A 27,453-nucleotide genomic window follows, 5' to 3' on the forward strand; every position below is an offset into this window, starting at 1 on the left:
AGAATCTATCTCAGATGGGCACCTGGGTTCCCGAGCCTTCCTTCCCCTCATCCCTGTGCTCACCCACGTCAGTGGCACAAGACGACACTGCCCCCTGGGGACAGCCACGCCTGGATCCCACTTTGGAGGCAGCAGCTGGCCCCGAAGGAATGGATTCCGCCTCTCATGGCACCAGTTCAGTGTGTTCTCCTGGTAAAGACCAGCCCACAGCTAGGGAGAGGGCGGCCTGGGGCCCGGCTCGGCTCCCCCCGCATGTGGGCTGAGACGGCCTGTGACCGCCTAGAAGGTGTTTGCTGCCTCGTGCTGTCTGGCTCTAGACCGGCACGTCCACTGGACCTCTGTGTGGAGCTGGCAATGCCTTCATCCGTGCCGTCCAGTCTGGCAGCCACTGGCCACGTGTGGCAACTGAGTGCATGAAACATGGCCACTGCAACCAAGGAACTGATTTTTAAATTAATTTATAGCTACATGGCCACACGTGGCTAGTGTATTGGACAGTGCAGTAATCTAGAGACAGGTAAGTTTACCAGATAACCGTCTTAGAGCTGCCAGTGCACATTCCCTCCCTGCGAGAAGGCGGGTTTTTTCACGAACAGGCCCCTTCCAGTTTCGTCCCTAGGATTGTATTTAGCAAAAAAGAGTACCATTATTTGATCAAAAAAAAAATCACCACAAACAGAGTAAATGAACAAAATAAAGTTTTATTGACCTCCCCTGCAGATCATTCTGAGGCCCTGGACCACTGTCCAAGTTTCTATCAGCACTGTGGGACCTAAGCCATTTCGTAAATAGCGCCATAACTACAGTTGGCTAAGTCCAGGCCACGGCTCTTTGTTGCTAAGCCTGTGACAAAGACCACTACTCAGTACATGTGCGTGTTGCAGCCAACGCCACATCTCAGGCGTCACAGGTGTACTCACCTGGTCACCCAAGAGGCCAGCACAGCCCTGTCCCAGAGTTGGTGCTCAGTACCCCAGGCAGCCCTGGAACACCGACAGCCACGAGGCCGTGGGGGGTCACCTGCAGGCTGAGAGGAGGAAGGCCTCTCCCTGCCCTCAAGCACCCAGCTTGCAGGGCCACCTACCCCTGTGGACACACCACCAGCCCCTGCATTTTTAGCTAAGAAGTAAGCACTTGGTGGCCTCACAATTTATGTCATTTTTTTCAGAGGACTTAAGGCACATTTAAAAAGAGAAAGAGACTGGATTCACAGCTCCAAGTTTCACCGTTGGACCTCAATGGTTCTTATTGCCCCAACCACAGGATGAAGGACAGGCAGAGTTTGCAAGGACCCGGTTCTAGCCAAATTAGTGCTCTAGCAAATCACCTGAGTTTTCATGGGCTTCCATGAACAACCCCACCTATTGGAGTGTGTTAACTGCCCACCAAGAGGCACCAGGGGGAAAAATCTTTCCAGATCACAGCTTAAAGAAACAGAACATGACTGTAGTAGCTCCAGAACTAAAAGGTGAGCACGTTCACCCCATCACTTAGGAGTTAGCTCCATTACACAAGAGCCAGGCACGAGAGAAACAGACACCAGGAAAGGATCCTGCAGGCCTGGAAGTTCTCAAGACAGCTGTTTAGACAGAGGCACAAACATCTCCAGTTCAGATTTCCAAATACTCTAACAATAATTAAAAGCGCACGCTCTGATCCTCAACATGTTTACCCACAGCAGAGGCAAAAATGGAGATTTTCCTAACTCTAAATGTTACAAAGAGCATGTATGCGTCAATCCATATGTTACACTGGAGTCCCCTGCACATTAAACTTCTAAAATACAAAAGTATAAAAATGAAATCTCTGCCATTTGCATCTAGAAACATCTGGAGAAAACACAATTGCTTCTAGTTCTAAGTTATCTGAGCAGGTGCACTTTACCAGGTGTCTCTTCTTCCTGTGCTGTCTCAAGAGGGTACAGAAACGGAGATGACTGTGACTCTTCATTCCAGGAAACCAAGTTCAGGACAAGTGGAGCAACTCTAACCCTGCCTGGCAGTGCCTCTTCACGGGCTGCACTTCTGCATCTCCAAGGGAAAGGAGAACGGGCTCTCGGCTCAATTGCACCTTAGGGCGGCGTGGGTTACTGCTGGGCTGGGGCTGCTTCTGGGACACAGGACGAAGCCAAACCTCAAAGCCACCGCTGAGGACGGGCCGGGGCATGGCGCTCGGTCTCTCTGAGAGCCCCGCGGAGGCGCCTTGCTACTTCGCGGCGGCCTGCTTGTCTTTGCACTTCTGGTAGGCTCTCTGGATCTCGGTGATGACGCTCGGGTCCTCCAGCGTGGTGGTGTCCCCCAGGTCCTGAGCTTCACTGGTGATTATCTTCCTCAGGAGCCGCCGCATGACTTTTCCAGACCGCGTTTTTGGAAGCCGTTTCACCACCTGGCAAGGAACAGGCACAGCGTTAGCGTGGGTGGGACCTGTGTCGACTGCGCCGAGGCAGGGACAGCTCTGCTCCAGGTTGACGCCCCTCACTGGGGACTAAATGGTGCTGACATGTAGGCCCCACCCTGAGAATGGTGGGGGGCTGTGGCCTTTGGCTTTATCCTTCTACAATCTGGACCTAAAGCTGGAATCAACCTAGAGGACAGGGCCAACCACAAGTGAGGGACATTGCTGAGCCTTCCATGAGCCGGGGTCTGCCCCGCCAGGTTCACCCCATGCCAACACCTCTGCCTGTCCCGTCAGCCACGCCATGTGTGGGTGCCCAGGTAGCAACAGGTCCAAGCACATGCCATGGCACCTCGTCTCCATCCCCTGGCCTGGGACTTAGTTGGTTTTGTCTTACATAAGAGGTAAGAGCAACTTAAGAGGAAAATTTTGTCTTACTTGGTGTTTGAAAATTTAACACTTCCACCAACCATGGCCCATTCGGTGCAAATGGCAATACATTCGTTCAGAGCTGTGTCTGGGATCTTTGATAGTGACCCTGTCTTTTGAAATCTCAGTTCATCTAAGGGGAGTGCAGGTCTCCCAAAGCTCTGGTCTCCAGGCCAACAGTGTGAACTTGCACAATCCCAAGTGAAGCTGGGGCCCCTCCTGCCTCAGAGGACCACCAAACCCAGGACCCGCTGTGGGAAATGTTAACAAAGGGAGGAATAAAAAAGCCAAAGGTGCTACAATGGTGGCCCAATCCTCCCCCAGAACTGACACTCTCAGAGGGGAGTCTGGGGGGGGGGTCCCCTGTGCTGGTAACAGGAATGTGCTCAGAAACCACACGGGAGCTAGAGAACTCTGGTACTTTCCATGTGTCTCTAGTTAAAATCCCTAATTTTCTTCACCACCCGGCCTGTTCCTGTAACTAGCCTCCAGATGCCAAAGTACGAGAGCATCTGGTCGTGCCTAGAACCACCTTCCAAACAGGGCAGTGGTGTCAGCTTTTGGTGCTACATCTCCCATCCTCTTGGCCCCCTCTCCAACACACAGCGACCCCCCATCCTCACCTGCCACCCAGGAAAAACCAAACAGCTGATGTCAGTTTTGATGCCGATGGCGAAAGAGTAATATGCCCATCAGAGATCTCTGCTACGTGACAACCGTGGGAGGCGGGGGAGGCGGCTTACGGAGTGCTGCTCAGCCCCACCTGCGGGGCCACTCACCAGGACCTGGTCAGGCACGGCGTACTTGGCAATCTTGGTGGCCACTGCCGACTTCAGCTCCTTCACCACCACGTCTGAGTCGCTGGAGTCATCTTTTAACACGATGAAAGCAAATGCAGCTGGAAGGAAAGCAGAGGTTTGGGACGGGTCAGACCACAAACCATCTCCCAAGGCAGAGCATTGTGCACAAATTGCCATAAATCAAAAGGATTTTTTAATCATGTTAGTGATATTGCAGCAGCTGGTTTCTTTGGTTGCAGCCCCAGAGGCATACGTCTGTCTTGTGCAAACTGGAAGCGATTCTAATAGCTCCACAAGCGTCCCAGGTGCGTGGTCGGTATGGTTGAGGGGTTGGCACAGCAGCTCTGGTGCTGACTGGCCATGTGTGACCTGAACACAAGACTGCCCCTCTGTTTCCTCATCTGGGAAATAACCCAAAACGTGGGCTGACAGGAGACGTCCGTGAGACAGTGCACAGACACACGGCCAGCGGGCACCAGCCACACAGGCACGTGTGTCCAGCGCGGTTGCCACAAGCCACAGGGACTGTTTAAATTAAATTAAACTGCAGCTCCTTGGCTACATGAGCCACATTTCAAGTGCTGTTCAACCCCACGGTGGCCAGTGCCACTATGTCAGACCAGATAGTTCTGTTGGCCGGTCCACATTGTAGCACAAGTACCCTGGTGTGTTCCAGGAAGGGCTTCCAGCGTGTCCCGCTGTGACATAAGGATCTGATTCATTGTTCCCCATGTGAGCAGTCACTTGTCCCTGTACCATTTCTGACCGCCTGCCCTTCCCCACTGGCCTGTAGCATGCCCTCCCTCACACACGGATCTGCGTACCTGCGGCTCTCCTCGCGTCGTCTGCACCCATTCCACCCACCTTCACTCATCCTTCCACAGGCGACGTCGCCTACCACACTGTGTAGCTTCCTAAGTGGTCATGTTCTCCCTCTACCCCGACCCCTCCAGCATGACAGCTCCTCAGGGGCAGGGACTTTTGTCTATTTTATTCATTGCTGTGTCTCCGGCACCTAGAACCATGCCTGGGACACAGTAGGTGCTCAGCAAATGTCTGTTAAATTCATCAATGGATGATTGTTTCCTGAACAAGCTATAAAGACCTATAGCTTTTGCCTGAAAAGTCTCCCCCTCCATGTCCATCCGGAAAACTCCTATGTATCCCTCAAAACCCAGTTCAGCCACTTTCCACTCTATGAAGCCTTTCCTAGTTACAGATCTAGCTACGGCATATGCTGTGTGGGAACAGTTGTCAGGGCCCCACTGCCACCCCACCAGGCTGTGGGATCCCTGAGAGAAAGAACCACATTTCTCTCTCTTTGGTAGTTGAGATGGGACCAGAAGTGGGCCTGGACTGTTGAGTTCTGAGATCAGAGGAGGGAGGAAACCCCCCACGTGGGCGGAGGAGCGGTTAAGAGCCAGGACAGGCATGTGAGGCCCAGGATGTTGGAGACGAGAAAGACAAAGCCTGGCCAGAAGCGCCAGAGGCTCACTGGGTCCAAGAGGCAGGGGCTCCCCTTACTCAGATCTAGCGCAGAACAGAGGGGTGGGGACAAACACACAACAGCACTTACACGTGGCTTCAGGGCTGACCAAGAACTGTTAATGGGATACTCATAAATTACAAGTGAGATGCTCAAATTTGTTAGAAATCAGGAAAATGCACATCATCCTACCCATGGACAAATTCCCCCCACCAGCCTGGCAGACGGTAAGAGGCCCTGCGGTGCCAGACTTGCTTAGGATGCAGGGAGAACTGCTGAGAGCGGCTGATGGGAGCACTGGTGTCCGCTGCCCTGCGGCCAGCACCCTCACCTCTCGGGAGCCCCTGCAGACGGCCCCACACACACAGCGAGTCCTGGGCAGCACTGCCCACAGCAGACCACAGCCCAACACACCCCGCCCCAACCTGAGGCTGCCTGCGGAACACAGTCATTGTGATGTCCCTCACATGCTGTTTAAAGTTCACTTACCAGTGTGCCTTCCTTGATCTCACACTTACTTCCTGGGGTTCATCCAGGGGCTGACAAGCCCCCAGACAGGGTAGAACATGCCTGGGGTCATAGGCCCCAGCCCCAGGCCCTAAGCAGGAAGCACTGGCTTGGCCAGAGGCTCAGACACAGGCAGGGCTTCCAAACCCCCACCAGAGCTGTGAGACACAGAGGGCCCCAACGGAGGGGCCCAGACTCCTGCCAGTGTGAGGTGCCTTCAGGGGGACACTAAGTCACCCCCAGTCATACGTGAGGAACTGCTCCTATGTCCACCCTCCTCCAATCCTCCTGATCTTGCCCAGACACCCCCGAGGGACACCGGCCTCTAACAGCTCACCCACACCCCAGCCTCCTGCGGCGTAGTGGGCAGCCCCACCGGCACACCCTTTTTCATGCAACTGAAAATTCAGTTTCTAAACCAGTTAAATTCTAAACTTGACAATGGGTCAATTTAAAGAAAGTGAGTAAATAATGAATGTGGCATAGATGTGGCAGGGAGGCAGGTGACATCTGGGACACAGGATGTTCCCGGCAGTAGGAGGACAGGCCCGATCCCGTGTTCCCGACAGCAGGAGGGTGGGTCCAACCCCAGGCCACGGCAGGGCAGGAGAGGCCAGTCCTTGCCTAGGGTCAGCATGTGTCCAGGTCATGCCAGGCCAGCACGGTGGCTGTGGACCTGGCATTGCAATGCTCGGGTGCTCCTGCCCTTCCCAGACCCAGCACTCAGACACTGGTGGACTTTGGAACAAAGCGTGTCCATTGTGAGGACGACCATTCCAGTCACTCGTTCTGCATCCCCGGCATGTCGCTGAGCAGCAGGAATCACAGGGCACACTGGCATGCAGGTGTGATGGCTGCAGAGCTGGCTCAGGTGCTGTGACCCAGCCTGTGAGCAGGGAGGACACATGTGTGGCTGGACATTTTGTTATAAACTCGCTGTAACAGGGCTGGACGGTGTCCCAGCCAGATGCACCATGGACAGAGGAGGACACTCCCAGGCTCAGCTGGCGCCCCCAAATGGGTCATGACTACTTGTGGGTGAGTGTCCTTAGAGGACAGCAGAGCCAGGGCATCTCAGAAACCTGACCTCACACATGTGCTGCTCAGCCTCCTCACCCAAAATCTCCACCTGAGAGAGAAGAGAACCAACAGCTTGACCCACAGAAACCCCCAGAATTCGGCTCGCTCTCTGGAGTCTGTCCCCGGGCCTGGGATCAGGAAGCAGACAGGTATTCTTCTCTCGGACGCTCACCTTCTCCTTTGATGTCATGGGGGTAGCCGATGACGGCAGTTTCTGGCACCGCAGGGTGGTTAGCCTGTGCGTAACAGAGAACAAAAAGGCAAAATGTGGCAGGCTCCGGGGGTGCTGGAGGTGACTCAGGACAGGGGTGCCCACCCCCAGCTCTGAGCCCCACAGAGGCATCACACAGACATGGGGCAAAGGAGAAAGCTTGGCCTGTGCTCACCATGGCATCTTCAATCTCTGCGGTCCCCAGCCGGTGGCCACTGATGTTGATGACGTCATCCATCCTCCCTGTGATCTGGTAATAGCCGCCCTCGGTCCGGTAAGCCCCGTCTCCAGTGAAGTAATAGCCTGCCCCACAGTGGGAATTCAACACTGGGAACTCTGAGCCTGGACCCCCAGGCCCTGTCCTACCCTGAGGGACACATGGGACCCGCGACCCTCCTCACTCTCAGTACCTGCTCAATTCCTGGCTGGGGTCCCCCCGCAGCTCCTAATGGAGACGCTTCTCTACACAGCACTACCTGGCCACACTCTAGCAGCTCCAAAACAACAGAACACAGAAGACATCAAGATGTCGAGCAGAAGGTACAAGCCCCACATTCAAGACGCTCAACAGTGAGTCTTGTCTACCAGCTTCAGACTGAAAACTGCCAGTTCCAACAAGGCAGAGGAAACGGCGTCTATGTAAACTTCCGGCCAATGACACAAAGTAGACCGGGAAAAATAAAAGTGAACTAGAAGAACTCCCAGCTTTCGTGACAGCTGTCCAAGGTGGCTTTGTGGCCCTTCATTCCTAACAGCTAACGGGGTGCCCAGCCCAGCCGGGCGCTGTGCTGAAGAGCTTCACCCCAGGCCCACGCCCCAAGGAGGGCCCCGAGGTGGGACGAGCTCCTGCCTCAGAGACTAGGAGACTCAGGGAGGGGCAGGGAGGAGGAGTGGAGCCAGAGGCAGACTCAGGCCTCCACGGTGCCACACGGCACTCACAGCTGCCGGGAAGTTGGAAATGTTTTCTGAGCATGTGACTCCCGCAGTCAACAAGAAGGCTGAGAGGATCCGTGTCGGCCGCTCACCTGGATATGCCTTGAAGTAGGCATCCACGAATCGCTGGTGGTCACCGTAGATGGTCCTGGCCATGCCCGGCCAGGCCTGGGAGATGCACAGGGCCCCGGAAACGTTGCCGCCCTGCACGACATCTCCCTACAGAACAGGGAGACCTGAGCAAAGGGGCAGGTTCCAGGCAAGAACAGTCGTTCTCCTAACTGCTTGACCTGAGGCCGGAAAGCAAGCAGCCGTGCCCTGAACTAAATCGTCCACACCTTTCTCCTTCGGGAGGAGCCTCCTGAGGGCTCCTGCAGAGGGCCCTGGGCGCACCCCACGTGAGGATGCCGCTCAAGGTGTTTCTCTGAGAGATGCTGCAGTGAATGCTGCCTGAGGACGCCAGCCCTCCCTCCAGGTCCCAGGAGGTGGCAGGGAGGGAGCAGGATGAGCATGCAGGGGCCATGCACGGAGCACCCTGTGAGGCCTGTGGCACTCACCTTCTCATCCATGAGGACAGGGACGATGCCAAAGAAGGGCCTCATCGCCATAGCGGGGAGGATTTCCGCCCCTTTTTCCGCGGGCCGCGGAGCGATGCAGATGCCACCTGTTTCTGTGGGGAGGACGAGGAAGAAACCCTGATTGGCCTAGGAGCTACTGACATGCTCATCCAGCCCTGCCGTCACAGGGCACTGGCACTCTCCCAGAGTGGGCTGGGGAGGACTGTCCCTGTCTGGGGCACAAGGACCTTTGTCTGAGGCAAACCAGATGTGGGCCCTGGTCCCCTCCACTGCAGAAACAAGAGGGGCCCATGGCAGGTTCAGCCCAGAAGCTCTGGCGTCCCACAGCGCGTGCAGGCAGCCCCTGGCAGTGTCGGACCTTGCTTGAATGGGAAAGAGCAGGGTCCACCCACTTATGCAGGAACATGCGGAAAAGAACTGCCCCTGAGCTGGTGCCCATTCGACAGGGACCCAACAATGCAAAGACAGGCCCCCGCACACTCCCGCCACGTTCTCTCCAGCACGCGCCTCTGCCAGCCTGTAGCATGCACGTGTCCCACGGGGCTCGGCTGTAGGGGCTCCATCCTGTGCCCTCCTGAACAGTGGGAACTGCACCATCAGAACATCGCACTTTCTGGCTTTTTTAAGGCTGAGACCTCAGAGAGTTACATTTATTATATCAGTGGTGGTCTCTTGTCCCAAACATCCTAATAAGTCACATGCCCAAGAGAAGGGGGGACAAATCCAAACAAAATGTTACAGAAAAAATTCCTTTCCCACTAAAATTTAAACTTGGGCTCATGGTCCCTTAGACAATAGGGTCTGTCCTCATCAGATGCACCCGTGTTCAGAAAGGGGCCCTTACAAAGGGAAGCGAACACTGAGCTCTTCCTGCACGCCAGGTCTTGAGCAACACACCACAGCTGTAGCACCCCATTCCGCCCTCCGCCAGACCCCTCGGGGGAACAGTCCCACCTCGCAAAGGAGGAAACCGAGGCTCACAGAAGTTGTGACACCATCTGACAGCTGGAAGTGGCAACCAGGTGACCTCAGCACTCCCTCGCTCCAGATACCAGGTTTAATGCAGCCTCAGGCCAACACGAGTGTATTGACTCGCACTTGCTGCTGAGAGCTCGGACCCCGGGGCCAGCCTCACACTCAACCCTCCAGCTGTTCCCCAGGCATGTCTTGACTCCTTCCGCAGACGTTCTCACCTGTCTGCCACCAGGTGTCCACCAGCGTACATCTGCTGTCACCCACCACCCTGTAGAGCCACTCCCAGGCCTCGTAGTTGATGGGTTCTCCCACTGACACCACACAGGAAAGAAAAAAGATGTTAACAGACTTCAAATAAACCTGAAATCAAAAGGAACAGATCTTAAGGGGAAAACATCCCTAAGATTTTTCTCAAGGACATACAAGGAGACCTGAAAGTGCAGTGAGACACATCATATTTACGGTCATCAAAGAAATACAAATTACAGTAAGGTATTCTTACCATTAGGTGACCAAAAATCAAAAAGTGGGCAAAAATGAAAAAAAGGATTTCATATACACAGTAGGAGTATAATTTGGTACAGCAATTTGGGGGGAGCAATTTGGATGCCTCTCTGAATATTTACAAGTACATACACCTAATACAACTACTTTAGACAACTGTTCAAGGCAGAATCTACTAAAGCCAAACATATGTTTACCTTATTACCCAAAAACATGACCCCTGACATACACTCCACAGAAATGAGGCAGATACCACGGAAAGCAGACACGTGCAAGGATGCTCATGGCTGCCCTGTTCACGATGGCCAGAAACTACACACATCTCTCCAGAGTGGAATGGGTCCAGGAATCACGGTGTGCTCATGCAATGGAATCTGCAGAGCAATGAAGAAAGCAAAGCCCTGCTACCCACAGCAGCACAGATGGGTCTCAGTCATGACACAAAGCAAGGGAAGCACATGCCATGTGACCCCATCCATGAAGCAGTCCATGGTGAAGGCGGTCACAGGGGTCATGGCTGGGGTGACTGACTGGGAGGGGCGTGAGGGAACCTCTGGGGACTGGCGTTTCTATGGCTTGATCTGGTGGTGGCATTATATGTATGTAGATGTTCCTCAAGGTGAGTGATTGACATTTGTATATTTTAGTATATTTTATACCTTATTGAAAGGAAAAAGACGTGATTATGTCCTAGGACTCTACATCCCAACTTCTCAGTGTGTACCCTAATGAAATACACACACACAGCTGGCATTCAGCTGGAACTCACCAGTTTAGACATACTGTTGCCAAAACAGTGAAATACTCTCATGCTGCTCAGGACCACTCACAATCCTACGCTTTTCCTAGCAGGGGCCTCCCGTGTCTGTGCTGCGTGGCCAGGGCTGTCACACGGTGGCTCGGCTCGGTGTTTTGTGTGTTGCCCTGCACCTGTGAATCCACAAGGGGGCAAGACACTCACTGCAGCACTGGCGGACATGCTGTCAAAGAGCCGACAACCACACATCCAACCTCAGGGACACATCTACACAATCCACGGCAATCTCCACAGGAAGGTATTATGAGTGAGTTTTCAAAAACTAGGGCTGATATGTATGGAAAGCTGAAGACTGTTGACTCAAAAGAAACATTACAGGATAACAGCATAGCGTGGTAACTTTCACTTGAAATCAAATGTCTCTGAACAGCGTACCTAGTAAAGGAACATAACTGCGTAGAAGAGGCCAGAAGGTGTAGGAGCAATAGGGTCCCCCAGAGCGGCCAAGGGGATGTCAGCTTGAATTGCAATGTCCCTACTCTTTTTACGACAGGGATGTATCTATGTGTTACTCATGAAATTGAAGGTTTAAAAAACTTGTTTGGGAATGACAAATCCTGTCCTGAGTGAGCTGGATTCTGACAACTGGTAGGACTACACCAAGGCAGCGTACCCAGAGCCTGGTGTGCGGTGAGGGCTGATCCAGCGGCCTGGAATCGGCCTGAGCTGCGGTCCTGCAGTAACAGACTAGTCAAGGCATGAGGCACACTGATCCCCAGCACCGCTCTGCACCCACATGTGAGATGTCTCAGGGGCTCCACACCTGCCAGCCAGCACTGCGTACTGGTAACAGTGAGACTGGTGATTTGCAACTGGTCTCCCACAGGGCTCTACTGTTGGCACTGGTCATGCAGCTGTAATGTCCCTATAGACCAGCTAATGATACAAAACCCAGCTGAGCCTCTGTCTGGGGCTGGCTCTCAGGTCAGAGGTATTCTATGCACACATCAGTGGTCCCTGATCCAAGACAGACATGCACCTGGCCAAAGCCCTTCCACAGGGAGGACAACAGGAGCCTGCACGTGGTCTCTGGGGACACCTGGGTGAGGAAGCAGCAGGGATGCACAACCCCACTCCAATGCAGTCACCAGAGCACATCCTTTCTGGAAATACACTTGTCATTGGATCCTGTGAGTTTCCTTAGCAACCAAATCCCGTGAGTGCATCCAGAAAATCAAATCTCGCCCTTCACCCCTGTCCTCACCTAACTCCAGGTGACCTTGCAGACAATACCTGGAGGACCTGGGAGAGTTTCCATGGCCCTGGCCACCCCCGTTTGTTCCTGGTCCCTGAACATGGTGTGGCCCAGAGTCCAAGGGCAGATCATGGTCCCCTGAGCCTGGCAGGGCAGTCAGAAACACGGGGGCCTCGCCATCCACAGCTCCAACATGCCGAGAGAGGCCTCAGACTCCCCACCTGCTGTGGTTTGGATGTTCATCCCCTCAAATCTCATGTGGAAATCTGCCACTGTAACAGTACTCAGAGGTCATTAGGCCAGAAGGGCTTCCCCTCATGGGTGGGATTGGTCCTGTGGTAAAGGGGTGAGTTTGGTCCCCTCTTGCTCTGTCTCACCCTCTCTTTGGCCTTGTGCCATGGGATGATGCAGCAAGAAGGCCCTTGCCAGATGCCAGCACCTTGGTATTGGACTTCCCAGCCTCCAGAAGTTGACTATAAATGCCCAGTCTCAGATGCTGTTACAGCAGCACAAAACGGACTAAGACACCACTGCACAGAAAGGAGCCCAGGGCCCTGGCCGAGTGGTCAAGGGCAGTGAGCCACTGCAGGCGGGAGAAGTGGGCTAGACCAGGACCCCAAGACACATTGGGGTGCTGGGGGTGGGGGCAGAGGTGAGTGAGGTTTACCGACTCTGGGACCAGGCACTGGGCTCAACACAGGGCCCCCTACTTACTCACTGAGTGACCTGGGTAAATCCTTTGACCTCCCTGTGCCTCAGTTTCCTCCTCTGTGATGTGGGGGCAACATTAGTGCTTAGCTCACAGGGCTGATGTGAAGATACATGCATTTAGTAAATATTAGCTTTTATTAATGGTATTCAACCCCCTCCCGTTTTTTTAATCTAGAAAGTTCTTTGAGAAACCGAGAAGGTTTTTACTGTTGAGGCAAAAGTAAGAGGCAAGAGGAGAAGGCGAGTCTCTGGGTGCCCCCACGTGCAGGGGCTCTCCCACTGATCCTCACTTCCCCACCTACACATCAGTTCACGGCTACATGCAGATGCTGTGTCATCCTCACCACCCGGCAGGGTGGGTCCCAGCCCATCTCACACTTGGGAGCAAGTGGTGGGCTGTGCAGGGCACGGCCCCAGCAGTGGTGCTTCTCAGCCTGCACCTGGACAGCCCTGCAATTGGTCACCCACTAGTAACAAAGCACACGCGCCCCGCGCCCCCTTTCCTAAGGATGCATTAGGCACAAATGGTCACCACCCCGCATGCTTCCCTGTGGAAAAACACCAAGCAGGTGGTGTATTCTCCCAAGCAGCATGGAGGCGCCCCACCCTTCTGTTCCCTGCTGACCACACGTGATGTGTGTTAAGGCAGAAATGAAACGCGGCAGGGAAAGGAGAGAGATGAACAGCAGCCCACGGAGCCCGGCCCCTCCCAGCAGGGGCCCAAAGGACATGTACATCCCACTCCCGCCGCTGTCTGAACCAGCCCTGCCCTCACCTTTCCAAAACACTTCCACGTGACTTGGCACTATCTATCGAAATTACAGCATTTTTGAACTCTTTGGCTAGAGATGTCTACAGGGAGAGCCGTGCAGAAGTGCAGCATGGTGTTTATAACATAAACTTGGGAAAAACCAGAACATCAGCAATGGAGGAATGTTGAGCAAGTTACAGTTACACAGTTAAATCCCATACAGCAACTGAAGAAATGACATGGCCCTCAACTTACCGAGTTGGGAAGTATTCATAATAAAGATTAAGCTAAAGAACTTGGCCACAGAAACGCTGGCATGGAAAACGTCTAGAATGATGTTCCCCAGACTGGTAACAGCTGAAAGCTCCAAGGAGGGGCTTACAGGTAGGAACATCTGCTTTCCACCAGCCAGGTCTGGCGTTGTGTGAATTCTCCACCACGTACACGTGTGCTGGCTGACTACGGCAAGCACACCTTCACCTGCCACAGAGTGCACCACTCACCTGACCCCAGGGTCCGCAGGGAGGAGCGGTCGTACTTCTTCACCCAGGCATCGCCGTGTTTCAGCAACAGCCGGACAGCTGTCGGGGCGCCATAGAACTGGTTGATCTTTAACCTCTGCACTGTCTCCCAATACCGACCTACAAAAAGGCCCAAATTCACTGTCAGCGGGAGAGCCCACCAAACATGATCTACTTCAGACTTATCTGGAGATAAGCCAAGAGTTCCTGAGTGCTGGGTGCGTGCAGACATCTGCCTGTGTTCATAGAAAGACGGAAGGGAGCCCTGGGCACACGGTTCCTGATGGCAGCTCTCCGCCCAGCGCTCCCCAAATCCACAGGCATCAGCACGTTTGGGAACAGTCTCCACCTGGCTTTGGATGACTGTGTCTACATGGTGTGACCCACATGACCTAGCGAGGAATTAGTTCAGAGGGATATTACTGAATTTAAAAAATAACCCATGTGGCATTAACATAGAACTTTTACTCAGTCACACTTAAACGACCACTAAAGTGCTAACTGGTGCTTCACCTGGGGACACTGCCACCACCACTACACATGTCCCAGGGAGCAGGGCCACATGCCCAGCATGCCTAGCCTTGATTCCCGTAAACCCCCACACCTCACACCATTTGCTCTACACAGGATGCTGAGTTCCCTGTGGCTGAAGTGGTGCCTGAGACCATACCCAAGCCGTGGCCCTTAACTCCTAGCTTTGCCCCCACACCTTCTTCCTCAAGCACATCTAGCCACTGAATGGACGGACAGGGCAAGGGGAGGTGACCATGAAGCCCATGCATAACTGTCAGCCATGTGGAATGCTCCAGCAAGAGCTCTTGGGCAGAGCCACTGTCATTCAATTACATTAAAACAAATATTTGGGGACACTGTGCTGTGTGGGAGGAAGATGCCAAGGGAGCAAGACATGCTCCTATCCTCAGAGTGATCTCAATTTAATGGAGGTGGCTCCAGGCCACACACAATGCGGCCTGGGGGGACAGCCCCAGAGGCGCAGGCAGCAGGGCTAGGGGAGTGGAGCAGGTGGGCAGCTGGCCCTGGCTTCAAGGAAAGGCTGGATCTGGTCAGGTGACTCTATGGGTGAGCTGGACAATGCTAAGGTGATGGCCCAAGGCAGGCAGCTTAAGTTAGAGGGACAGGAATACTGGAGGAGGACAGGCATGCTTGAGATGTCTCCTGACTCCAGGTCAGATTCCCTCCTACCACTCATCTCTCCTTCCTGCAGACATGGCACCACCCCAGTTCACCGAGTAGCTGCAGTGTCAACTCAGCATCCAGTCAAAGGACCACAGGAACCCACCCTCCCCAGAATCCAGGCCGCCACACTCCTGTGAACCTCTGAAGCCTCAAGCTCCCTCCCCGACACCCAGCACAGGGTCCCAAACATGGCCCTGGGTCCTCACCAGCATCGGGGTAAACCGGTGTACTCTCAAAAAGGACGCTGGTAGCTCCGTTGCACAGGGGTCCGTACACCACATAGCTGTGTCCTGTGATCCAGCCGATGTCGGCCACACAGCCAAAGATGTCGCCTGGCTTGTGGTCAAACACAAGCTGCAGACACAGGAGGGAGCTGTAAGGAGCCTGTCCTCACGCCTCGCCACGCTCCCACACCTCACTAGGAAATGGGCATGTGTGTGCAGCCACCAGCAGAGGGGTGAGTGCGTGCGCTGCAGCAGAAAGGCAGGATGAACCAGACAAAAGAACGTGTGCTGGACGAGCCCACGGAGGGAGCTCACCACCAGACACAGCCGATCTCCACAAGGGAGCTCAAGCTGGGTGAGCCTGCGAGGGGCAGGCAGAGCTTTCCGGGGCTAGAGACATCCGTGGGAAGTCACAGGGGTACACCGGAGGGAAACTTCATCTAGTTGTATGTTTAACATATGGGCACTTTTCCATATTACCTAATGCCACAATTTTAAAAAAATCCCTTAAAAACTGCAAAAAAAAAAAAAAAAAAAAAGCCAAAAAAAAGCAAGAATCGCATCAAACATCATTAGCTTCAAAAAGCATAAGAAGAGAGACATGTGCATCTCCCGCATTCTTGCCACAGGGTCCGATCTGAGCCTGATTCCGTCTCAGAATCTAACACAGCCTGTTAGCACGAAACACAGAGGACAGGGGGACAAGTGACTTGAGCCAGGACATGGGATACCAGGGACAAACAGCCAGACACTACAACAGCCAGGGTTAAGGCAATGAAAGGGATGGAGGGGACCCTTAGGTTACAAAAGACTTAACATACATCAAAAATATTTTAATGTGCAACAGTAAAACATCTGTGATGTCCAAGGATGCACAGCTGAGTGACAAAACTATTAAAAAAAAAGAAAACTAAACAAGATAGGATGTGGAGGTGGGGGCTGTGGCCAGACAGCCATGGAAGGGGCTTCCAAGAGGCTGGCGGCATTCCATTTCTTGACCAAAGTGGCATTTGCCTTATAATAATTCATTAAGCCACTCATTTGATTTGGGTGGTTTTCTGTATCTTCCCTGCCCCTGCCCAGAGCCCTGTGGGGGCATGGCACCCCCAACAGGAGACCGCACCTTGTGAGTCATGGCGGCATACAGCAGGTAGCCCGCCTGGGTGTGGACGAGCCCCTTGGGCGTCCCGGTGCTCCCCGAGGTATACAACATGAAGAGCATGTCCTCACTGCCCATGCTCTCTGGGGCGCACACAGGGGCCTCCTTGTCCATTTCCTGGAAGCAAGAAGAAACAAACAGCCCATCCAGGGCACTTAGCCTCCGCTCTTCAATCCCCAAACCCTGGGGACACCACTCCCCCGGCTGTTGCAGGATTCAACAGACAGGATTCAGAGTTCCCCTTCTCTGAACTGCCCACATTCAATTCCAAATGTGGAGAAGATACCAAAGGACGGACACAATCATTTGTTACATTAAGTGTCCCAATATGCTGTGGTATTTGAGTTCTATCTTCCCAATCAGGACTTAAGTTTGTCAAATATCACAAGGGAACCCTGGGCACCTCTAGGGAACCCAGACTGAGAATCACAACCCAACATGCCTCAGACCCAATTCACCTAATAATAATAATCTCTCATTCTCAAACTGTACAAACGAGGTACAAAACCCACCTGTTCGAGAGGTATGTCCCGATCCCCCATGTGGACCCTGTTGTCTGTCCTGTGAGCCACCAGGACGTGCTGGACGGAGGGGCACCTCTTCAAGGCTTCGTCCACGATCCTCTTCAGCTCCAACACACGCCCTGCCCGCAGCGCTTGGTTGAAGGTGATAACCACCTTGCACTTGGCTGACAGAGACAACACATTTCTGATCAGTTTCCTCCCCATCTGACCCTCACACCTTGGATATACAGCTGCACGTTCAGGCCTAAGAGTGTGATAGAGAAAGTCCAACATTGAGTAAAAGAGCCAACAATAAAAGTGAGGGTGTACCTGCTTTGCAGCCCTTGTGTGCCGTGCAGAAGCGCCAGGCCTTTCCCCAGCTCTGAGGATAAGGAGAGATAAATTACTTGGCTCAACTCTTCCTCCTGGGGCTAGCAGCACGAAGACAATTTCCCAGCCAAACTGCTACCTTTCCCTCCCATCTCCTGGGAGCCTTCCACAGGAGAGAGGCTATTGCACCACCCACAGTAACCACAGTGGCAGAGCAACACCAAGAGGCAGAGACCAAGGAGCTGGACAACCAGAGGCCACGCCCCAACAGTCCCATGAGCGAACCCCTTCCGGAATGACCTGTGTGGGCCAAGAACCTTCACTACCTGGAGAGCAGCACATGCCCCAGGCGATGCCCAGGAGCCACCTGCCCCACCCTCACCTTCAGGAAAGGGCATCCTGGCTCCACACCAGCTCTTCAATGACCGCCCCAGGGTGGTTGAGCTGAGGGACCCGAGCTGGGGCTAACTGTGGGAGAGGCCCAGAGCAGGCAATGAGGGGCACATACACACTAGGCTTCAGGGCCACAGGCAAAGGGGTTACCGCCCATGCTGTGCCCTAATGCGGGATGACCCAGAGGGGTCAAGGCTGCGGGGATTTTCAGTCAGCCTCCAGGGAGTGCCTGGGACATATATCTAGCTGTAGCACTGACTGGCAGGGCCTCATTCATGTCCCTCGGGTCTTTCAATCATTCTGCACAAAAGGCCTATTCCAGAGCCATGGGCAGAAGTGCTGGGGAATTACCCAGTGGCTCGCAAAAGTTGGGGTATAAATACTCCCACTCCCAGCCCCTCATGTGCAGTCACCCGAGCAGGTGTGCTACGTTATTGCCCAGGTTCTCTGTGGACTAAGCTCTGGTCACTGGCTGTGGCCTCACTCCCCACTGCCCTACAGAGCTTCCCAGGACCATGCTCGTCAGGGTCCCTCTGGGGTGGCCCTGAGTAAGGGACCAGTCTCCCTCAGCCAGTCTCACAGCACTTTCGAGCAACATGCCTACAATCCTTCTTCTTCCTAAGAGCCCCAGAGATGTCACGGCCTTGAGGGCCCCTGCCCTCCCCAGCACAGGCCTTTGCAGCTAGAGGACCCGCAGGGCCACAGAGATACCCTAGACCTGCCCAGGAACAGCCACCCCTGCCTGGGACATCAAGAACATCCCCAGGGGCCCTGGCCACACACACTCTTTGCCCTTCAGGACTTAGGGAAACCAAGTCAGTTGGGTGAAGCCCATCAGAGGCTCTCCGGGCCTCCATGCTGCCACCAGGTTTGGTCCCCGGGAGCTTCCTGTGGTCAAGGAAGGGGGATGATGCAGCAGGTGGAAATGAACCTTCCTCAAGGGGATGAGATACAAAGGAAGCTCACAGGGGTCAGGACCCACCACAGAAAAAGCAGTGATCCCAGCCTGCGCAACATGCTGAAATCGTCCTACACAGCGGGCAGTGCCTTCCCCGTCCCCATGGCCACCTCGCTCCTGGCGCAATCTGTCCAGGGGCTCCCCACCCAAGAGTTCTCCAGGGCAGGCCCCCAGGGGAGCATCCGAGCACCACGAGCACATCTCACCCACTGGTGCCCTCCAAGGCGAGGCGACAGCATGGACGCAGGCAGGAACTGCGTGCCACTGTGTCTGGGAGGATCTGATCTTCCCTCCCTGGTTTTGAGCAGGTACCAGCATCTGAGTTCGTTTTCTGTTGCTCCCATCATAAATGACCATGAACTCAGAGGCTCAGGGCACCCATCTTTAGCTCACAGTTCTGTAGTCCAGGTGGGCTCAGCAGGGGTTTCTGCTTGGAGTCTCACACGGCCAAAATTGAGGTGTCAAGGGGGCTGGGCCCCATCTGGAGCTCTGGGGGAGTTGGTGGTTGACAGAACTCAGGCCCATGAGACTGCAGGACCAAGGTCCTCCTTCCCTTGCTGTCAGCCAGCGCAGCTCTCAGCATCTAGAGCCACCCCTCCCAGCTTGTGGTCCCCTCTGTCTGCAAAGCCAGCCACGTGGGACAAGTCCTTCCCACACTTTGCCTCTCTCTGACCTCCCCTTCTGCCTCATGTCCCCTGCCTCCAGTCGGAGAAAGTTCTGTGCTTTTAAGGGCTGTGTGATTAGATGGGGCCCACCTAGATGTCCAGGCTCACTCACCATTTTAAGGTCCATCTCCTTATATCTACAGTAGTCCTTTCGCCATGCACGGCGACAGGCCATGGTTCCAGGGGATTCGGGCATGGCCATCTGACTGGGTCATCATCTGCCCCGAGAACATCTCTCAAAGCCACTCTTCTGACCTCTACCCTCCCCTCCCTCTCTCCACTCCTCACTCAGCCTAAAGCAAGAGGGAAGAAAAAAGGAGGGTGGATGGTCAGAGCCCGGCAGCCAGGCCAGGGCTGGAACCCTGCAATAGCACATACTCACTGGTGGCCGCCAGCTCACGGTGACAGCCTGGCGGTCATGCCCACACTGAAGGCAGCTGCACATTCTTTCATCTGCTCTCATGAAGCAGTGGGATCCAGGTCCCCTCCTCCTGAATGTGGAATGGCCAGGGACTGGCGTGACCAATGCAGCTCAGCAAAAGTGATGCTCTGGGTATTCTGGGCCTGGGCTTTAGGACAACTGGCAGTTTCTACTTCTTCCTCTTGGAACCATGAGCTACCACGTAACAGCCTGCCTGAAGGAGGTCGCCTTGCTGTGAGGAAGCCCAAGTTAGCTACGTGGAGAAGCCACGTGAAGAGAGAGAGATGCTTCGCCAGCCCTCAACCATTCAAGTCAACCCAGCTAATGTCCCAGATGTCATGGAGCAGCGAACAGCCAGGCCCCTGTGTCCATCTGATTCCTGCCCCACAGAATCATAAAATATAATGATATAATTTACTGTTTTCAGCTGTTGTTTTATGCACTAAGTTTTGGAGTAGTTCTGTTACACAGCAACAGATACCCAGAACAGCCCCTCATTGACCCAAGAGGACACAGACACCATCTCAACAGAGTCTTGCCCCCAGGAACCTGGCACCTGAAGAGTTGCACTTGGAGGCTAAAGGGTGTCAGGGCAAAGTCCTCTTCATGACAAAATCCTGGAGACACATACAGGTGTGTCCCTGCTGAGGTCCTCTGATCTGACCCAGTCCCTCCCAGGGCCTGGCTGTTTAGGAGTCCTGAGGTTCTGGAAGCTGCTGCAGCAACCAGCTACTAAACCCCACATGCCTGAGTCACCCAGAGTCAACTGCTGTTGCTTGTTTCAAAGAATCTTAACATAAACACCTGGTAACCATGGCCACGCCAGCAAGAGAGAAGAGGGGCAGCCTAGGGTAATGCTAAAAGCATGAACGCAGAATGCCTGCGTTCAAATCCTGGCTCTCTCACCTACTAGCTCTGTGACCTTGGGTTAGTCTCTTAACCTCTCTGTACCTCAGTTTCCTCATCTTTAACAAGGGAATAGTAACTTCCCAACAAAGAAAAGGTCAGAACTAGATGGCTTCACCAGTGAATTCTACCAAACATTTGAAGGAGAATTAACATCAATCCTGGGCCAGGCTCGGTGGCTCGCGCTTGTAATCCTAGCACTTTGGGAGGCTGAGGTGGGCAGATCGTTTGAGCTCAGGAGTTCGAGACCAGCCTGAGCAAGGGCGAGACCCCGTCTTTACTAAAAAATAGAAAGAAATTAGCTGGACAACTAAAAATATATAGAGAAAAATTAGCCGGGCATGGTGGTACATGCCTGTAGTCCCAGCTACTTGGGAGGCTGAGGCAGAAGGATTGCTTGAGCCCAGGAGTTTGAAGTTGCTGTGAGCTAGGCTGACACCATAGCACTCCAGCCAGGGTGAGAGAGCGGGACTCTGCCTCAAAAACAAAAAAAAAAAAAAAAAATTCAGTCCTTCTGAAACTCTTCCAAAAAAATTAAAGGAAAAGATACTAGGAGGCCAGCAATTACCCTGATACTAAAGTCAAAGATACTACAAGAAAAGAAAACTACAAATCAAAATCTCTTACACACAATGATGCAAAAATCCTCAACAAAATGCTAGCAAATTGTATCCAGCAGCATGTTAACAGGATTATACACTACGACAAAGCAGATTTACTGTAGGAAGCAACGGTGGTTCAACATGCAAAAATCCATCACCATAGTACACCACATTAATAGAATGAAGGGGAAAAAGTACATCTCAACTGATGCAGAAAAAGTATTTAACAAAATCCACACCCTTTCATGATAAAAACACTTAACAAACTAGGAATAGAAGGGAACTGAACCTGATCAAGGGCATCTATGAAAGTCCACAGCTAAAGTCATACTCAATTATGAAAGACTGATGCTTTCTCCCTAAGATCAGGAATGAGACAAGGAAGCCCACTTTTACCAATGCAATTCAACATTGTTACAGAAGTTCTAGCCAGAGCAATTAGGTGAAAAAAAGAAATTGAAAGCATCCAAATTGGAAAGGAAGAAGCAAAACTATCTTTATTCACAGATGACATGATCTAATGCATATAAAATCTTAAGTAAACCACAAAAAAAAACTATTCAAACTAATAAATCATCCATCAAATTTGTAAGACCACCATGCAAAAATTAGTTGTATTTCTCTATACTAGCAATGAACAATCTGCAAAGGAAATGAAGAAAACAATTCCATTTATAAAAGCTTCAAAAAGAATGAAATATTTAGGAATAAATTTAAGGACACGTAGACTTGTACACTGAATACTATAAAACACCACTGAAAGATCTAAATAAATGGAAAGATATTCCTTGTTCATGGATTAATATTAATATGGTAATACCATCCAAATCTTCTAAAGATTCAATGCAATCAAAATCCCAGCTGCCTTTTTCATTTTTTGAAGAACAGAAAAGCCCATCCTAAAATTCATATGAAAACGCAAGGGACCCAGAATAGCCAAAACAATCTTGAAAAGAGAGAACAAAACTGGAAGACTCATACTTCCCCATTTCCAAACGTACTATAAAAGCTAGTGTCAAAACAGTTTGGCACCAACATAAGAGTAGACGTACAAATAAATATATAGATAACTGGAACAGAATAGAGAGCACAGAAATAAGCCCTTACATGTGTGGTCAAATTATTTTCAACAAAGATGCCAAGATATTCAATGGGAGACTATTCAAAGTTGTCTCTTCAACAAATGGTGCTGAGACCACTGGCTATCCATAGGACAAAGAATGAAACTGGACCCTTACCTCATACACTATATAAAAATTAACTCAAAATGTATAATATCAAAGACTAAATGTAGTTTTAAAAAGCTAAAATTATAAAATCCTTAGAAGAAAACATAGGAGCAAATCTTCACGACATTGGATTTGGCAGTGCTTTCTCAAACAATACAGCAAAAGCACAAGAAATGAAAGAAAAAGTAAATAAATTGGACTTCATCAAAATTTAAAACTTTTGTGTACCAAAGGATACTACAGAGAAAGTGAAAAGACAATGCACAGAATCGGAGAAAATATCTGCAAATCATATATCTAATAAAGGTCTAATATTCAGAATATATAAGGAACTCTTACAACTCACCAATGAAAAGGTAAACAAGGAAGGAAAAAAGGAACAAAGAGCTTAAGTAGACATCTTTCCAAAGAAAACATACAAATGGCCAACAAGCCCATAATAATAGTCTTCAGGGAAATGCAAATCAAAACCACAATGAGATACCACTTCGTTCTCAATATGATGGCTGTAATTTTTTTTTTAATGAAAAATAACAAGTGTTGATGAGAATGAAGAGAAACTGGAGCCCTCATACTTTGCTAGCAGGAATGTAAAATGGTGCAACTCCTTTGAAAAACAGTTTTACAGTTCTTCAGTAAGTTAAATATGCAATTAATATAAACCAGCGATTTTACCCCTAGGTATATATCAAAAAAATTGAAAGTAAGGTCCCTGTAATAGCACCTCTACTTACAATAGCCAAAAGGTGGAAATAACCCAAATGGATATCAACTGATGAATGGGTAAACAAAATGTGGTATATCCATACAGTAGAATATTATTCAGCTATAAAAAAATGAAGTACTGATATATGCCACAACAAGGAGGAATAGGGAATGCCTGCTTAATGGGTATAAGGCATCCATCAGGGGTGATGAAAAAGTTCTGGAACTAGATAGTGATGATGGTTGCACAACATTGTGAAGGTACTTAATGCCACTGAATTATACACTTTAAAATGGTTACAATGGGCCAGGCGCAGTGGCTCATGTCTGTAATCCTAGCACTCTGGGAGGCCGAGGTGGGCGGATCGTTGGAGCTCAGGAGTTCGAGACCAGCCTGAGCAAGAGTGAGACCCCCGTCTCTACTAAAAATAGAAAGAAATTATATGGACAGCTAAAAATATATATAGAAAAAATTAGCCGGGCATGGTGGCACATGCCTGTAGTCCCAGCTACTCGGGAGTCTGAGGCAGAAGGATCGCTTGAGCCCAGGAGTTTGAGGTTGCTGTGAGCTAGGCTGATGCCACGGCACTCATTCTAGCCTGGGCAACAGAGTGAGACTCTGTCTCAAAAAAAAAAAAAAAAAAATGGTTACAGTGGTAACTTTAAAAGGGGGAGAGGAATAATAAGAGTATTATATAATACTTATGAGGACTAAGGCAAATTAAAGGAGATATAACCTTTGCAAAGTACTTAGAACACTGCGTAGCACACAGTAGATGTTACAGGGGTTTAAAGAGAGGAAGAGAGAGAAGGGGTGGCAGCCTCAACCTTTCAAAGTGGAAGGAGAAACCCTGAAAGGGAGTGGAAGCGCTTTCTAGCCTTTTTTCCAGAGGGTACTCAGCAGGGGTCTGAGAACTCAGCCCATTAACTGTTTACCACCCACAAGCAGTCTTCTATGAGACACAATAACTCTCAACGGCCTCCAGAATCTGGCACCTTACTTGAGAAGCCAGTTCAGGGGACCGTCTCTAGGGGAGAGCAGGAAGCAGGAATCAGACTGCACAGATATGGGACCACCCACCAATCAGACACTTGGTCCTCTGACAACAGCAAAAGCAAGAAGACACTACTGTTCTACACACTGTCCAGGAGACACTGACCCACCTGCAGACAGAAATCCTTAAAGATACACCACATGCTCCCCTCACCTGACTCCAGGCCTCTGAAGATGGTCAACCTCTTAATTCCTCACAACAGAAGGATTCCAGCTGCTGACCTGTGGGACCTTCCATTCACCTCCAGCCTCATGACACCCTGCACACTCCTTCCCTCCTGCACTGCACCATGCCAGCCTCCTCCCCACCACTAGGCCTGGACCTCTGCTGTTCCCTCCACCTGGAACTCTCCTCTCTCTTCTTCACCTGGCTAAGTCCAAAGCACTCAGATCTCAGCCCACAAAACAAATGTTCATTCAGCCACATGCCTGTCCCTAGTAGCATCTGTCATTTGTCTGCGTGACTTTTAATTAATGTCTATCTCCACTCTGATGGTCTTCACTCTAACGGCCAGGCCCCCAGCAACAAGGACCAGGGGACTGCCGGGTTCCTCCCTCCCCCACCCCCAACTCACCATCATTGATTCTGCCAGCCAAGGACTCTGCACTGAAGCCAGCAAAGATGACTGTGTGGACAGCTCCGATCCTAGCACAGGCCAGCATTGATGCCACAGCCAGTGGGGACACAGGCATGTAAATGGCCACACGGTCCCCTCGGCGGATTCCATACCTCTTCAGCGTGTTGGCCAGGCGGCATGTGGTCTCCAGCAGCTCCCTGCAGTACACGGAAGAGAAGGCCATCAGAGATGGTGGAGGGCCAAAGTGCAGAATAGTTTGGGGCGGAACAATTCTGCAATCTGCATGTGCTGTGCACCTAGCCTAGAGCAGGGAGGATAACAGACATTTGCATACTTGTTGCGTGGAAAGTCGTTTTGCAAAAAGAAATGCTTTTAACAGTTGTTGGTATTGGTATTGACAGAGATTCACTGCCACGCTGCTGAGGTTATATGGCTGTATTGTGTCCATTTAGAGCAGGGTTTCTCAGAGACCACTATCGTCCAAGGCACAGATCATCATATTCCCGCAACTTGTGAAAACGTTCACCTCCGAAAAACAGATCTGAAAAGTAACACATTTAGTGGGGAAAGGGCAGGCCCAGTTTTCTGAACCAACACAGGCGAGGGCCCCAGGCCCAGGTAGGACAGATCCCAACTCTGCGAAGCCACAATGAGTCCGGAGGAAAGGCGACAGCCAGGTCAGCCACCTCCCTGCAGCCCAGAGGCAGCACTGGCAGTTAGAGCAAACACCCCAAGTTTCTCCCCAGCCTGAATGGATTCAGGCAACAGAAGACACGGCGCCCGCAGCCGCCCACGCCCAAATCCACAACCACGTGGTGTGGGTGTGGCCACCACACTCGGGGCTATCGCGAGGTTTAGTCCCCCAATCAGAGTGCAGCTTCTCTCTGGGCAAGCTGATTGGCTTGGCGTTGACACATGATCCAACCAGCCCAATCATAGCTAATGATACTCAACTCTGAGAAAGCCGGTAGAACGCGAGAGCTGTCCAGTTGTCCCTGTGGGGCCGGAAGTAGAGACAGTGGAAGCAAGACCAACGTTGTTTGGCTGAATTGGTACTTAATTGCATTATCCAGTCATTTTTCCCACGTTTGCTGTACGTGGTTTGATCTTAATTATTTGCAAAAAGAACTAATACAGAACATAACAAGAGGGGAGACCAAGGCTCCTTCCCTCTGGGTTGGGGCGGGCCACCAGCCGGGCTCCCATGCCCTCTGCATTGCTCCAGGAGGCCCCAGCAGGGCAGCTCTGCCCCACAGGCGGCTCCTCAAGGCCTCTTACAAGCGTGTTTGCATAGTTCCCCTGTGTTCAAAGGGTAGTCAAGGAAAGAGCTCCCAAGAACAGCAAAGCTCAGCTAGCAGCCGCCCAAGAAACCACAGTGGAATGAAAATGAACGGTCCCCATCTCAGGCAGGGACCTCAAGGAGGCCTTTGTTTCTTCCCAAAGCCATTCCGCAAAAGAGACGAGTTGAGAACCAAATCACAAGTTCAGCCTGCAGTTCGCCCCACCGCCAGCGACTCCTGCCCAGGCTGGCTCCAGCGTGCCTCTTCTGCTGGATTTCATCTTTTCTCCTTAAAGCTTTCAGAAGGAGGGGACAAAGCCACCACCCTCATGTGCCGCTAAATTTATGATAAAAGAAAGAACACCCTCTGACAGCCCCTAACACCAAACTCTATAGAATCCAGGGCTACAACTTTAAAAAATATTAATAAGAAGCAGGACACACCGGAGCCTTTGCCGAAGATTCAGTAGGTATTCTCTTTCCTATTAGATGGAAACTCCCAGAAATCTTTGTTTGAAATCATTTTCTAAAATGACAAAAACTAGCTAACTCCCATGAATTCTTAAGATGTTAAAAATCCTATTCTAGCCCATGGGGGGTTGAGTGGGGTGTTGGCATTGGACAAAGGAAGTGAGAGGGAAAGGGTCCTCCAGGAGCACAGCTCTGACTGGGGAAAATGAGTCACGTGTGAAGATGTGCAGGGCTTTGAGCACCTCCACTTGCTGGTATGGTCACTGAGGGCAGCAGGGAGAGCTTCCTGGACAGGTTGGCTTGGGTAGGAGGATTGAGGCAGAAGGGAATGAGTATATTTTCTCTACGGGAGGAGAAATCACCCAGCCATTGGAGCTGGACAGCTGAAGTACACCCTTGAGGGAGGGTCTAGAGACCAGGCCGAGGCTGACCACTCGTTCCCTGGAGGACCAAGGGTCCTCAACATGTGCCCAGGAGCTGGAGTGGGGTCTAGTGGGTCCCACACTCTTCCTGCTAAGTCCAAAGGAGAGGCTTCTGATAAAGAATTTCATCCAGGTAAATCTCAGAGCTTGATCCACTTCCTATTTATTTGTCAAGGTCATAAACCTTCAGGTGGAAGGGATCCTCCAAGGTCAGGCAGTGCAGCCTCCCTGGAGTTCTGGAATCAGCTGGGCAGTCTTGCCACTGCTTAAACGTCACACTGCCAGAGGTCACCACATGGGGCTGCCTCTTTATTTGTCATTTAATAAGAAAAGAGTCTACCTAAAATTGAACCAAGATTTGCAGATCTTCAAATTCCACCCCTTAGTCCTAGCTCAGCCCTTTAAAGCTGCCCAGAATAAATCTAGTTTTTCATTCCATGACAGGTCTTCAAATTCCCAAATCCA

The 27,453-nt window shown here is 51.7% G+C and overlaps 1 protein-coding gene across 2 annotated transcripts in view; it reads right to left on the reverse strand.

The window, feature by feature from the left end:
• Positions 1 to 681: 681 nt before the first annotated feature.
• Positions 682 to 27,453, reverse strand: part of ACSS1 (acyl-CoA synthetase short chain family member 1) — a 50,823-nt gene continuing 24,051 nt past the window's right edge. Inside the window, exons 3-14 of one of the 2 annotated variants that reach the window (XM_045529081.1) lie at positions 24,814 to 25,013; positions 16,985 to 17,160; positions 16,437 to 16,589; positions 15,296 to 15,443; positions 13,875 to 14,012; positions 9,612 to 9,704; positions 8,398 to 8,510; positions 7,933 to 8,059; positions 7,083 to 7,210; positions 6,869 to 6,932; positions 3,603 to 3,721; positions 682 to 2,385 (exon numbers count right to left, since the gene is read on the reverse strand). In XM_045529081.1, coding sequence (XP_045385037.1) covers positions 2,206 to 2,385; positions 3,603 to 3,721; positions 6,869 to 6,932; positions 7,083 to 7,210; positions 7,933 to 8,059; positions 8,398 to 8,510; positions 9,612 to 9,704; positions 13,875 to 14,012; positions 15,296 to 15,443; positions 16,437 to 16,589; positions 16,985 to 17,160; positions 24,814 to 25,013 — 1,639 coding nt within the window. In that variant the 3' untranslated portion in view covers positions 682 to 2,205. The remainder of the gene's footprint in view (positions 2,386 to 3,602; positions 3,722 to 6,868; positions 6,933 to 7,082; positions 7,211 to 7,932; positions 8,060 to 8,397; positions 8,511 to 9,611; positions 9,705 to 13,874; positions 14,013 to 15,295; positions 15,444 to 16,436; positions 16,590 to 16,984; positions 17,161 to 24,813; positions 25,014 to 27,453) is intronic. The other variant, XM_045529082.1, reaches the window with a different exon arrangement.

This window comes from Lemur catta, chromosome 17 (genome assembly GCF_020740605.2).
Source record: "Lemur catta isolate mLemCat1 chromosome 17, mLemCat1.pri, whole genome shotgun sequence".
NCBI lineage: Eukaryota > Metazoa > Chordata > Mammalia > Primates > Lemuridae > Lemur > Lemur catta.